General features: G+C 41.9%; 1 protein-coding gene across 8 annotated transcripts in view; it reads right to left on the bottom strand.

Annotated features, from left to right (window-relative positions):
• The window catches only part of DPF3 (double PHD fingers 3), a 168163-nt gene that overhangs the window by 19488 nt on the left and 134685 nt on the right, over window positions 1-13990 (bottom strand). For 4 of the 8 annotated variants that reach the window (XR_015804440.1, XR_015804441.1, XR_015804442.1 and 1 more), the window contains one exon: window positions 10746-12899. The exons of the other annotated variants lie outside the window; for them this stretch is intronic. Coding sequence is in view for 1 of the 4 variants with exons in the window: in XM_014869360.2 (XP_014724846.2) it covers window positions 12820-12899 (80 nt within the window). In the remaining 3 variants the exon portion in view is untranslated. Of the gene's footprint in view, window positions 1-10745; window positions 12900-13990 lie in introns of those variants that run through there. 8 annotated transcript variants of the gene reach the window in all.

Genomic DNA, 13990 nt, shown 5'->3' with positions numbered 1-13990 from the left:
CCCTGGGAAACCCTGGATCAGTCTCACAAGTCTGTATCAGCTCTGCAGATCTAATAGGGGGAGGAAGTAACACATATTTATGGTGTCACCGAAGTCAATAGACAGACCTCTAAAATACACTCTGGGAGCAGTTCTGTTGAAGGAGAAGACAATATGTTAACACAGACAGTTTCTAACCTACCACAACTATTCTCTACCTAAACTTTTGCTATGCTGCAATAGCTATAAACAACAGAAAGAAGCAATAAATCTTGAGTGAGGTTTTCAACAGCTCATCCCTTTGTCTTAAAACAAGATTTTAAAGTGTAGATCAGGTTTGAAAGCTCCCTCATCTTTTTCAAAACTCACCTCTGGATCTGAAGTTTGAAACTGAAACTACATTTTATAGTGACATCAGTGTTTCACATGCCAGTGGCTTTAATTGTACATTATGTCCACCAGACATCTGGTCAGAGGAGTGGGGAGGTGAGCACATTCAGAGACCATCTCTTATATCCTGCACCTGGTACAATTGCAGGCTGATGGGAACGATAATTTCACCGTAAATACCCTAAAAATATCTAAAAATCTCTTCTGCTTACACTGGCTGTATAACACTAAAGACCAAAACTGACATTAAAGGGCAGGAGCAATCTGCTGCTTCCAGGCGCTCTGTGACCAGTGAAGGCCTTAGAACGGCTCATTAGTGCTTTTTCAATAATGGATTCTGCATTGTAAGATTAATTGCAGCCATGTGCTCTGTCACACCCGCCACAGACTATTTAAGTTAACAATCCAATCAATAACCTTTTTCAAACAAAGGCAGAGATTATCTTGAGGGAAAAAAATAAGCAAATATTCTTTTTTAAAACAAATGTGAAATTATTTATACAGAATAAAAGGAATTTTTACTCAGTTTCCAATTCTTTCCATTATGTTCACAGTGTAGTGGTGGGCTTTTTAATCAATAGCATGATGAAAACTCACAGGCCTCCTGGCTATATTGCATCAGATTTATTCCATAAACTTTCAGGTCTTTAAACAACTATAAATACATATTACAGATATAATAGCCTATGTCACAGGAGCCTCATCCAAATAATGGAAGTTTACATGCAAAGAAAATGCATAATTTCCTCCTGCTAAGACTGAATAAGGTTTGTTGTGGCCACTGCCATCATTAGACAGAATTATTAGCATTACCTGTACAAAAGAAGGGAAACCTGTAATTCTAATAAGTGATAAGATTTTATGGTTATGATTTTAAAAGGTACCCCTCATTAGTCTGTCTAAGAAGGCACACTTACAGATATGCAGTGTCCACAACAGTCGGATTAGAAAAGGCCCTTAAAAACTCAGACTATCCAGGCACACTGAAGGGCTTGGCTCTGCCAGAATCTCAGGGCTCAAGAAGTTGCAACTCTCAGAAAAAAACCAAACATTCCTAAGGGATGAGGCTGGGGAGCTCTCTGCATTTTCCTGGCCTCTCCCATCCTGCAAAGTGAAGGTGTTACAGTGTAGAGAGACATATGCCTGCCTGCTCAAATGGAGGTACTCATGAACAGAAGTCTTCAGAAGGGTTCATGGGGTGAGGATCCAAGGCACCACCTGCCACACTATCTCTGTGATATGGAGAAGCAGGAGTATTTCATTACAGAAAAATAGAACAGCTTTCCTGGCAGCCAGGACAGGGGTAGATGTTGGAGGCTGCAGGTGAAGAGCTCTTGTCTCACCCCCTTCACTACAGGGCCCTGATGAATCCAGCTTCTTAAAAAAAACCATACAAACAAACAAAATAAAGTCTCACAGGCACCACAGTGGGGTTTATTATTATCAGACAGGAGAGGAAATATCACCACTGTGAATTTCTGTGTCCTGATGAAGTGAGAAAACCTAGCTGTTTCTCCTAGTGTGCTCCAGCACTGCCAGCTCTGCTAAAGAAGTGAGTCCAAAAGGACTCCGTGGTTTCACTGAATAGTCTGGTTGGTCTGATTTGGTCAGAGGCCAACTCTCCTCTATTCTAATATGTCACAACATGCCAGTAATTGTGGAAGAATTAATGCCTTTAATAATTGATGGATCTCTGAAATCTCTCAGCTGTAGAAGAGCTTATAGTTCCTATTATTTCATTTTCTGGCCCTACAGTTGTTCTGGCCAGCATGGACAGAGCTAAAACTGAGCCCATAAAAAGAGAAGGAGCACTCTGCTGCATTAGCACCAGGACTGGTGGCCAGCTGCACTCTGGAGGTGGTGGTCTGCTTCTCGGTACTGCCAGTTCCAGTGGAAGAACTTATATAAATTACAAGCAATTGCTCAAATATTTGGCACTGATACAAGAGAGCCCACTTTAATTGTTCACCCAAGGGACAGATAAAACCCCTGTACAAACGGCAGTGGTTCAGCCCCAGTTGCAGTTTGGAGGTGTAAATGGAGAAAGCAGGGCAGACCTGTGTTTGAAAGCAAGGCCAGGGGTCTTGGGGAAGGTATAAAATGGTGATGGGTGGCAGGTGGCACTTGCAGCTCACTCTCCTGCACTGCCCTGCTGTTCCTTTAGCCATGCAAACACCTAAGGGCATGGGGAGCAAAGGAGTAAGCTCTTGCCAAAAGAGCCCTTATCTCCAGGCACTCTTCAGAAAATTTCATTGCCTGAGGAAAGTCCACCCACCAGCTCTACTTATGCACAGCTTTGACTCTACAATGCTTCATCATTTCCTCTAAAACCATTTTAAGCATCAAGAGCATCAGCTAGTATAAGGAGCCTGGGATACAGAGGGTAAATAAGAGCAAAGCTTGGCTCAGACCACTCATGTGCACAAACAAAATGAAGTATGCAGAAATGTGTATGCACAGACCCACATGCACCCAGGGAGATGAGCTGTGGACAAGGCAGTGTGACTGTCTGCCACAGGGTGCCAGGAGGAGCTGGGTGGGATTCAGGGGTGACCTCTGGAGTATGCAAGGGGACAAGCCAGGAGTGAGTTATTCTGGGCTTCCTAATGGTTTGTCAGTCAAATCACTCCCCACACACCATCCCCGTGGTAGCAGATGCCCCATATCTTACAGGAAAACTGCTTGAGAAATGTTTTAAAACAGTTTTACTGCAATAGGTTTGCGTGTGCCTCTCCCTGAGTACACCCTTTCCTCAGCATGCACAATCCAGCCATACGTATTTTAGCAGGGAGAAATTAAAATAAATAAATAAAACAGAGGTTTTTACAGTCTCTAAAAACTGCCAACAATTAACTTTAGTGCACACAAATCACTGCCCTGGAAGAACACTCTGGTTTGGGCTGGTGATGCTGCAGCTAGGCCCTCTGCCCTGTCTTCAGGTTTGCCAGAGGGAGGATGAGCCCTGCCAGGGCTCCTGCTGCTATGTGAGTGTCCCCCTCTGGCCAGGCACACCTGCCCTTCCAAAACTGCCTGGGACAGGCTGAAATCAACACCTCCATTTCATATCTGCCAGGGGTTTGGACTCCAGGGGCAGATCTGGGGCACAGGCCAGCCCCTCTGTCTTCCCCTCGGAAGCCGAGCCGTGGGGACTCGGGCACACCTGACACACGCTGCCCTTGGCATTGCAAACCAGCCGTGGTGGCACAGAACAGAGGTGGCAAACTGAGCCCTGTGCATTTGCAACCTGGGGGATCAGAGGCAGTGCCCAGCCTTAAAGCCAAAGGAGATGGCACATGCCCCAATGTCTCATCTCAAAACCAGACAGCCCTCGGCTCCCTCTCCTTCCAGACTAGCCCCTATTAACCACAGTTGGCCGCGAGACAAAATGGCTATTTCTTGCCTAAGAAAATAATGTGGAAGCACTCAAATAACCTTGTACTGAAGCATCAGCTTGTTAATGCACTGGTAAGCCATGCCAGCGCTGTACAATTCCTGGGGGTGAATTAGGTCAGAGTGACCTCCAGAAAAACCACCAGGCTGCATCGCTGCGTGCTGCATTATGGGTAACGATCTGCTAATTGCCAGGAGGCGCTTGGGCCGCTTACCAACACCAACAGGAAGGAAACCTGCCTGCAGGCACCGCACGGACTCCATATGCCGGGGACATCGCTCCTAATGACGAGAATAAACCCATTTATAGAACATGAACCGGGCAGCAGGACAGGCGCTGAATGCTAATGCTGCTGCAGCTCACCGGGGCTGCTGCCGGGGACCCCCAGCAAAACCCCTGCGTGGAGAGGGGCTGGCTTCGCATTTGGGTGCACAGTGAAGTGGGGGTGAGGTAGATGGAGATGAAAATGCAGGACTGTGAGGAAGACTGCTTATCCAGGCAAGATGAATCACCACAACCTGGAAAGCCAACATCCCCTTTGCCCCGGGGACATTTTCGTTACCCTTCAACAAACTGCAGTGGAAAAAAACCTCCGGCACAGCTCCGACCTCGTCGCTATGCACTGCAGGCTCCCCAGCCAGGCCAGCTCACACACCACAGAGCTTTCAATCAACTGGCAGGCTCACTAAACCCTTTCAAAATGAGCAACCAAGCAAAAATACTTGGTCATAAACACTAAAAATAGGAATGGAGGATTGGGTTTTGTTTTGCTTTTTAACTTGGTGAAGCCAGCTCTTCCTAGTGCATTAAATCCACCTCCCTGGCAGCCCATTTAGAACATCTCCTCCCCCCTGGGAGAGCCAAAATCCCCAGCTGTAATGAGAGGAGTGGGGTGGTATTTAAAATGCTAGGGAAATGGCAGCCTGAATAGCCTTCCACGAGCACAGTGCCTTTGTTAAATCCCCACATAAAACAAGATATCAGCACTGCCCCTCCTCCCCTCTCTTTAACATGAAGAAGGGCTCTGCTACCTGCTGGAACCCACATTTGCTGTCCAAATACCTGGTCCTTCCCCAGTACCTCTGGTGTTAAACTGCCCTGCTAACACAGTCACAGATGGCAGCACACCTGCAGGGATGCTCAGCACTGCCCATGGTGTCAAGGCAGCATTTGAAAAGATTCCAGAGTTTTCATGCTGACCCAACAAAGGATGAATAACCTGAGCCAGTGGCAGCGGTGGATGGGACACATCATTTCCCCAGAGCACTCCAACAAGGGCTTCTCCACCGGGATTATGCAGGAGAGCACAAGGAAGGTGATGTGTCATGACATGGACACCTCTTCACTAAAAACAGGCCATGCTCACCCAGTCAGGTCAGAGAGCATCAAGGCAACCCCACTGCACCACTGTGATCCTCCTCAAGCATCAAGGACTGTAGGGAGAACTTCAGAGGTGATTTCACCCATGAGTCATGGAACAGACATCCCATAAACACAACTGTCACTTGGAAAACAGGGTAAGCTGGTTAATTTGGGGAAAGGGAAAAGGAGAGAGTGTTACTAATCTCTGGACTAACTTTCTAGAAATATTAAGGAATGACTCTAGAGCAATTCTCTGCCAGCACAGTTCCAGAAATTTCAACTCAAATGGCAAACTGCAGAGAAATTATTTAAATGTCATCATTTTAATATTAAAGAAACTTAACTATGCAGAAGGCACCATGCCATTACATAGACAGTGACCTCATTGCTCTTACATGAGGTAACCACATCTAGGTAAAGATATTCAGCACATGATGGGTAAATGACTGATAATTGATGTGAACATGCTGAAAATGCAAGAGGTCTGTCTTTCTCACAGAAGCATAATTTACACTGCTGTTAATGTGACTGTATATTCAGACATAAGTAGAACTGCCTCACTCAACACAAACAAGACCAATTTGGACCAAGTTACTTCAGTCTCTTGTTGAGTTAAAAAATTCCTTTCAGCTGCCAAACAGGCAATGATCTTCATGCACACTCTCCATTGTTTGTAATGCAGTGCCAGAAGCTGGAAAACACTGATTTTTTTTTTCCCTTCTCTGTCAGTTAAAACCCCTGCTTGGTTGGGAACTTTTAAGTGTCAATAGAGATTTCATCAAGAAGACAGCCAGTTCTTCCTTCCCCACCAAACTCCCAGCAACATCAATATCTAGAGGGAAGTAAGTGCTATAACCACATGCTGAAGAGCATCAGTATGAGCGTGGTAGGAGGGAGTGAAATGTCTTTGTTTACTCTCCAAAAAATGCAGTTTCAAGGTGATCTAAACATCTGAGTGAAGGAGTGAATTTGAACAAAGTCGTTTCAGTCAAAAGTAAGTGGGAGGGAAGAAAGGATGAAGAGGTGGAAGGGCGAAAAACTGATTTTCAGAAAGGTTGAGACATTTTGTACCAATATCTCACAAATAAGAAGCTGGACTCTCATTTTGGAGTAGTACCTTGCTTCAAAAGTGAACCCAAGGGAATTGTTTTTAAGAAAGAGAAAAAATAGTCACAAATGAAATGTTTCATTCAAGCCTGTGCACAGTTGGCAGTGGGAAAGGGTCATTTCATTGAGAAGGATTGTGTTTCATTTTGAATCAAACCAAAATCTTTTATCCTCACCATGGTATTTTTCAGTTCAGTTGTTTCAATGGCCTTTTTGAGTAAATGTCCAACAAAAGACTGCCAGAGATTAAAACAGTAGGATATTTTTTTCCATTGGAAGACCACCTGATTAAAAGCCATGATCTCTTATTCTTAGAGCTCACCAGACCTTCCATCCCAGATTCATGAAGTCAAAGTCCTGGCCATTCCTTAACCTGTAACAAGTGAGTAGTGCTGCTTTAACCTACACAACCAGTAACTCATAGCAGCTAAATACCTCATCAGACTAAACAAGAAATCAGCTAGTTCCATGGCAAGGGACACTAATGTCCCTCATTAAACAGTTCACTAGTCTTGCTATTTTTCAGCACCGAAAGAATCATTTAGCAAAGCCCATAAAAAGGTAGAATATTAATGTATTTAATTAAATAAAATTATGTTCCACGATACTACAACAATCTGTGATTCCTCTGACTCTGCTTTTAACTGGCTGCTCCATTGGCTAGCAGGACTGTTCCCTGTGGTTCTGTTAATGGCCAGGAAGTTGGGAAGTATTCTCCTATAGGCTGGTCTGACCAGGCTCTGGGTACCCCAAATCCTTTCACTTTTAACAGCTGTTGAGAGTGTTCATCACATGCAATGTTCACTTGTTAGGTGGGATCCTACCACCCACAAGATATCTGGCAATTCTCAGTGATAGCTGCACTGAGCCTAATGGGGACAACTTCTTCTTGACATATTTCTATACCTTTAAATATGTAAACAGTCATAGAGGAATATAATGGCTGTGGATGTCCTTAGGAAATTCATCTCCATTCTTTCAGCTCACTGAGTATTTGTAAAACCTCACCCTTAATGAAAGCCAGGAAAGGGTCCTGGAGAGCCAGTTAATGAAGGGGCTGCAAGGGAAATGAAGTCCCCTAAGCTGGGGAAGGTCCTTTTCTCCAGATGAAGGAACACACAAATCTGCATACTTGAACAGTACAATACCAAATTCAACCTAGAGAGAGTTTGTGGACAGTTAAAAACTATCCTAACCCCCAGGCTGATGGATGCAGAGACATAATCAATATAGAAAGATCTGAGAAGTTCTGGAACCTTCTCTTTAAGAATCCAAAGTCCAGATATTCCAGCAATGGATGAGACTTCTGACCCAGAATTCACTGTACTATAAAATAAGTTGCTGAGCTTGGGTAAAGGGCTGGAAAGACTTTAGTGTTGTTCAACGTATTTAAGCCACTCCCAGCAGAGCACTGATGTGAAGCAACTATGATTTGTACCAACAGGGGAAAATTAATTTCACAAACAGACTTAAAGCCATTCCATGCAAACTCTACTGCATAAAGTGCTACATGAATTTGAAAGCTATGTCACACTGGTTAACACAAAAATAAAAAATACTCCTTTAATGGCAGGAGGGCTTTCCACTATTTCCCATCCAATGACTTCCTCTCACCTTGGGGAGTTGGCCTCAATACTGATTCCTGAAATCATCATATGAAGAATTTAATGGCTGTTGGCTACAGAAGGAAATACAAAATAGCAAGCTAAGTCTGCAGCAGTGCTTGACAAAACTATCTCCAGCATTACATAAAATCTCTATTCCGTTTCAAAAAGGAGGCTGTATTGAAAAATTTGGTCATCTTCATTCACTTCCTGCAGTCCACAATGAAGTCGCTGACATGAGAACACAACAGCAAAGACTGAAGAAATCTTAAGGGAAGAGGCTTCAGTCCAAGTAAAAAATTACTCTTAACACCTATGCAAACCTAGATATAAACTAGGTTTTACTGAGAAATTGGTTATGGAAGATGAGCAGCACTGAGAAATTAAATTCCACTCCAAAACAACCCAAACCACTTAGTTTTAAGTCATTGAAGGAAGGCTGTGTCTGTTTCTACTCAAGAGGTACCATCCATCAGTTGAGTTGCCAAAAAATAAGTACCCTCTGCAAACTCTCTCAGGCAGGCAGCAAAAGTTCCAAGAGCTTCAGCCCACTGCCCAGCTTCAGTGTTCGAGTTGCCTTTTCCTTAGCAGTGCCATGGTTGGCTTTGATCATTCAAAGTTACCACAGCTGCCTTAGGCAACATTAAGCAAACCTGTTTCTAATTATGGATGATAATATTAGCCACAACATTGTGCTCCAGAAATCTGTGCTTTCATGAAGGTAAATGCCATCCTTCTCCCACCATGGTTCACACCCCATGGAATCATGAAGAATTACAAGCTGCAAAGACAAAACATCATGAAATAACAATGTGATAGTAGAAGTTTCTAGCACACACTGCAAGAGTATTTGTTGAAACAGCAGAAAATGTAGTTGGGTCTTATAAAATACACTGGTGAGATGCCACAGATAGATGGCTTTCATATAATGTCATTAAAATCAAAGTTAGGGCTTAACTGTGGCAAATATCCAGCTTTAGTGTAGCAAACAAAATACAACCTTTATACAATAATTTCCAAGGGATAACAGAGGTCTTAAAAACATTAAACCACGATTTGGACACACCCAGCCAAAGCTAAGGGCAGTAGTCATGGCCTACGTGCTCTGCTATGCATGCCTTATGTAGCTGAGGTCTTACTCATCCATCTTCAACACCAGAGATGGAATGGGGTACAGAGAAGTCTTTGTCATTGCTAATGAGAATTAAAAGCTTGGATTTAGAGAGAAAGCATTATGGGTTTTCTTTATCATCTATAGGCTGATGGATTTAAATACAAGTAGGGTCCACAAATCCAAGATGCAAATTTAATCAGATTTTTTTTCTGATTGCAGGCAAAAATTTGGAATAAATCTCAAACCAGTACAATATTCTAGTTCAGGCCAAAGCAAATTAGCTGATGCTGTTTTCACTCCACCCAGGGAAAACAGGATTCCAGCCCTAAGCCTTGCCAGCCTTCCCTCCCCTTGTCAGTATTCAGCTTTGCCCTCAGTCCAACCTCTCTCTAGGTCTCTCTGTCCTCTCCAGCACAGCAGAAAGTTCAAGAGGAGCTTAGAAAACAGAAACAGCAGCACTGACCAGGAGCCATCACAAACTTTCCCCTTCTTTCCCTGCTTTCAGGTAAGAAAAGATTACCTGCCCCTATGAAATCTGATGAAAAAGAAGTTTTCTAAGCCTGCAACTCAGATAGTTGTAGAAACATCTGAGATCAAATCACCAAGGGAAAATGGAAGAATCTAGGAGGGGCTGTAAAAGCAGCAATCCAATCCCTCTGTGTGCACTCTGAGGAGACCATCACAGCTGCTTTCTCAGCACTGCTCAGAGGCAGTTGGCACCTGCCCCACCTTTTCAGCTGCCTCTGGTGCCCAGTGCACAACAGGTGAATAGGAAGAAAAGACACAAAAGAGCTGAGGACAATCCACTAAGGAATCCATGAGCTGCTCTATTACATCCCAAACAGGTTGCAAAGAGCCACAGTGACAGCAAAGGTAGCTGAAACTGCCTTTTTATTTCCTTCTTCCTCCAGTGAATTGGCCAAAGGTGTTGCACAGGTAAAGATAAGGTCTGAAGGCAAGCAGTGAAGTTTTCAAGTTGTATGGGGCCAAAGAAAGAGTGGAAAACCAAAACACTAATGGAAATTGAAATTACACCTGTGAAAAATAAAAATTTATGGGGAAAGGCTATAAAAGAAGACCAAGAATAGTTAATGGCCTGCCACAAAAACATGCAGTCTGTCACACAGATGTTAAGAATCGGGCATGTAGGAGCCCATCTGTATAACAGAGCTTTATAAAAAATAACACATTAGGGAAGAGGTCACACACAGAATTTCCTAAAAAGTAAGCATCTAATCTGAAAGAGTATTTCCTCTTTCTCTTTTCATTCTATACAGCCATATTGTTAATCTAACACACATAAGGGGAAAGGGAAGGTTCATACCAGCAGTGTGAAATGCAAAGGGAACCACAGCTCCCAGTTACTCCAGTGACTGGTCTGGAAACAGCATAGGTAGGGGCAGGACTCCTTAAGGCCATGGCACTGAAATAGCAAACAGCTATCATACAGCTTAGATTCCACCTTTGACTCCAAACTACCTTAATGCAACTCTACTAATCTCATGAAGAAGGCTATTAAAATACAAACACATTTAGGAAGATCCTCTATTATCACCAAATGATAGAAAACACTCTTACAATGAGTCCTATATAGAAGCACTTTTTCATTTCCTGCCTACCTGCACTATAGCAAACAACAGGACCATTTTCTGCAGTCGAATGAATGGAGAAGAGAAAGTAAAAGAGAAAAATTAAGATAATTCTTGGTTAATGTCTTAATGTCATGGTTCATTAGGAAATACAAAAAAAAATCCAGGGACCAAAGTCATAATTTACAAAATGGAAAAGGGAAACAAAATCAATAGAGGAGGAAGTTTTATTTTAAGCTTCAAAGAGAGTATTATAAACAATGGAGAGCTTAGAAAAGTAAATGTACATATATGTTACTCAACAATGTCTTTTTAAAAGAAGATTATTTGCACTAAAAAAGACTTTTTGGAATTGCTTTGGGAAAGTAATATTTACAGAGGAATATACAGTAGGGACGCTGGAAGCAGAACTTTTATTTGGAAGGAATATTACACAAACTGAACACAGACCCTACAGTTTTCAAATCTTCATTACAGTTGTGCGTCTCATATTTTGATGAAATGAAAATTTATTTCTTTTTTTTTCCTCTAGAGGCAGTTCCCCACTGCAAGTTTAGAAACCAACAACATGAACAAAGCAAACCCATCCTGCTAAAGAGCCCAATTAAGACACAAATTATCATTTAATTTAGTTGGAGCAGGACTACCTTACATGGTTATTTTTGACTTTATGTTTTAATCTGGGAAGAAGTGGGAGAAGAGAAAGGGAGAAGAGTAAAAATCTTCTGTTCCTGACACATGGAAACCTCTCAATGAGGTGAGTTTGTGTTCTAGGTGTGCAAGAAACACAGCACAGTAACAGGTTTTCTGTCAGCTTCACCTAGTCAGCATGCTTATTTGTAGACACAGCTTTTTCATTCTGAAAGCCAACGTAAGCCACATTAACAAAACTACTTTATTTCTGCCTGTACCCTGAGGGTCAATCCCAATAATTGTTGGTGTGGTTTGCCCTCGATTTGCTTCTCCTCTGTAACAGGGGTGCTAGACAGAGTAAAGTCCAATACTCTTCTCCTAGGACACAAGGAATCCTGCATCCCTGCTAGACTGCATCACCCATGACACTGAGCACACCTGTGCTATGCACTGCCAGCAGATCTGGCGGCCAACAAAACCCTCCAGTGCTTGTACAAGGAAGAGCACCTTTTTCACTGGGAAAATGCCTAACAACTCAGAATTTGGGATGTGACCATCCCTCCCCACTGCCTCACTGGACAACTTAGGATTGCAGCTGTGGGAACTCATATTTTTCTCCTGCATAGTAACCCCTGTTGCTTATTGCAGATGTGTGGTTGCACCTCTGTGCTTTTCAAAGTCCACTACCACTTCAGAAAGGGCTGAAGTACACAAGTTTTCTACACATGACATCATCCTTGACAGCAAGATCCATGCCAAGAGCATCTAACATTTAGATACTTCCCTTACAACCAACTCACAATCAGCTGTGGAATTACCAAGGAAAAAAATAATACAAAAATGAACAGAGTTGTTTTCAATTCTTAAACCCCTCTTTCAGCAGAAGTATTTCACAGAGTTGCTCAAGAGCAAACTTCTTTTACCATGCAGAAGAGACACATCAATCCTACTGGGAGAAGACAGTCCTTTGAAATGGACACAAAATCTGGTAACAAAAAAATTCAACTGAGCCTGGTCTTTGCTACTCCAACAATTTTTGTTCAGATTTGTGCCTAACACAGTACAGCAAAGTAAGTTTTAAGCATCTAACAGGATAATATTATTAAGGAGAAAATAAATCAGAACAATCTTCACTTACCACATCCAATTTTCAAAAAACAAAGATACCCAGCACATGTATGAATGGCTTCTTTAAAGTAAGAGAGAGAGCAGAGTTGACCTTTATTTTCATTATTTAAAAAAAGGTTTTTCTTAAAGTAAATATTCAGTCTTTATTTTACAGTAAGTGCTTTTTAAAATTTCATGTCTTCACAAAATTGCATTTAAAATTTGAAGTAAAATGTATTTCAAACAAAAATACTGTGCAACTTCAGTACTTCTTTCTTAAATATCGAAATAAATAAAATAGTTGTCTTTTTCAGTTTGTTTGTTTTTCAGTCAGTTCTACTGTAGATCAATTCCAGTCTGACCTGGGTTTATACACACACTTAAAAGAAAGTGAAATCAAGACTTCAAAAAACTTCTTTGTATTGCACCAGCTTAGGGCATCCCCAGAACTTCTCTCAACAGTTGGCAGCCAACTTCCCACAGTCCAGGCTCCTGTGCCAGATGGAACTCGGGTATGGAAGACTCAGGGCAAGGAAAGAAGTATCAAAGCATCCTGGCTTCTCTCAGTCTTCTTCTGAAATGTCTTGCTTGAAGGCTGCTGGAATCCACGAGGGCAGGGCTGACTGCAGAGGGAAAAGTACAATACAAAGTAAAACTAAACAAACTCAAGCAGACAAAAAAAAGCATGTGTTCAAAAAAAAAAAAAAAAAAAGCAACAGCACAAACCAAACTTCCATCACTGCTTGCATTCTATTCCTTGAAAATATAGCTCAAAAGACTCGGTTTCAACTGACTGTGGAAGCCATAAATGAACACAAAGCAAACAAATAGGATAAGAAAAAGCATATCCAAAAGGAAGGCACTGAACACTGTCAATCTTTATTATTGGGAACATTATTAAATAACCATCATTCAGCTTAGATAGTTGTCTCTTCAGTAGAGGTTAAGACCTTTGCTTATGAAATTCTGCTCTAATTACCTTGCTCTACTACTAATTATTTGCAGGGAGCCACAAGCATATACATCATGGCACAAAAGATTTTCATAAGTCTAAATGATACACGTGGAGTGGCAGCAATGCAATAACTTCTGGAAAGAATAAAAAAATTTCATTTTTCATTGCATTTATTCTATTAATTGACTAAATTACATACTGCTAAGTTCCTGAACATGATTAGGTACCAAAAAAAAAAATCTCTTTATTTCCACAAACTGCAAGTGCCTCTTCTCATATCTTCCCACATCTCTCATATCAGTTCTAGACTACATGAAGGTCCAAAATCTTAAGAGCTGCCAGAGACCAAAAGAATAAGTCAAAGATATGAACTGGCAGCATCCACTTAACAGAGCTATCAGGCCTGGAAATCCTGCGAGCTGCGTTTTTTCCTCAATGTTATTACAACTTGTCTTCTCTGAAACTGGCAGCTTAGCATTCATGGAAATACAGACAGGGACATCAAAATAGTTCTGACTCAATTTCAGTATTCTATGGTATTTATACAGGTTGGGTTTTTTTTCAACATTGGTAGATATCTGGCAACGAGAACAAAGATTGATAGAGTTTATTGTAATGGCTTAGTCAGCAAAAACTCACCCCAGCTGAATTCCTGCACTGTGAGGTTTGTCAAAACAACCCCATGCAAGCATGAACTCATGCATGTGCCTCATACTTTACTTATAGCTACAAATTTCATATAAATAAGAAAAAAAAAGG

The sequence above is a fragment of the Sturnus vulgaris genome, chromosome 6 (genome assembly GCF_052056855.1).
Source record: "Sturnus vulgaris isolate bStuVul1 chromosome 6, bStuVul1.hap1, whole genome shotgun sequence".
NCBI lineage: Eukaryota > Metazoa > Chordata > Aves > Passeriformes > Sturnidae > Sturnus > Sturnus vulgaris.
Note: the sequence above shows the minus strand (reverse complement) of the source record. Positions and strands in the feature narration are given on the sequence as shown.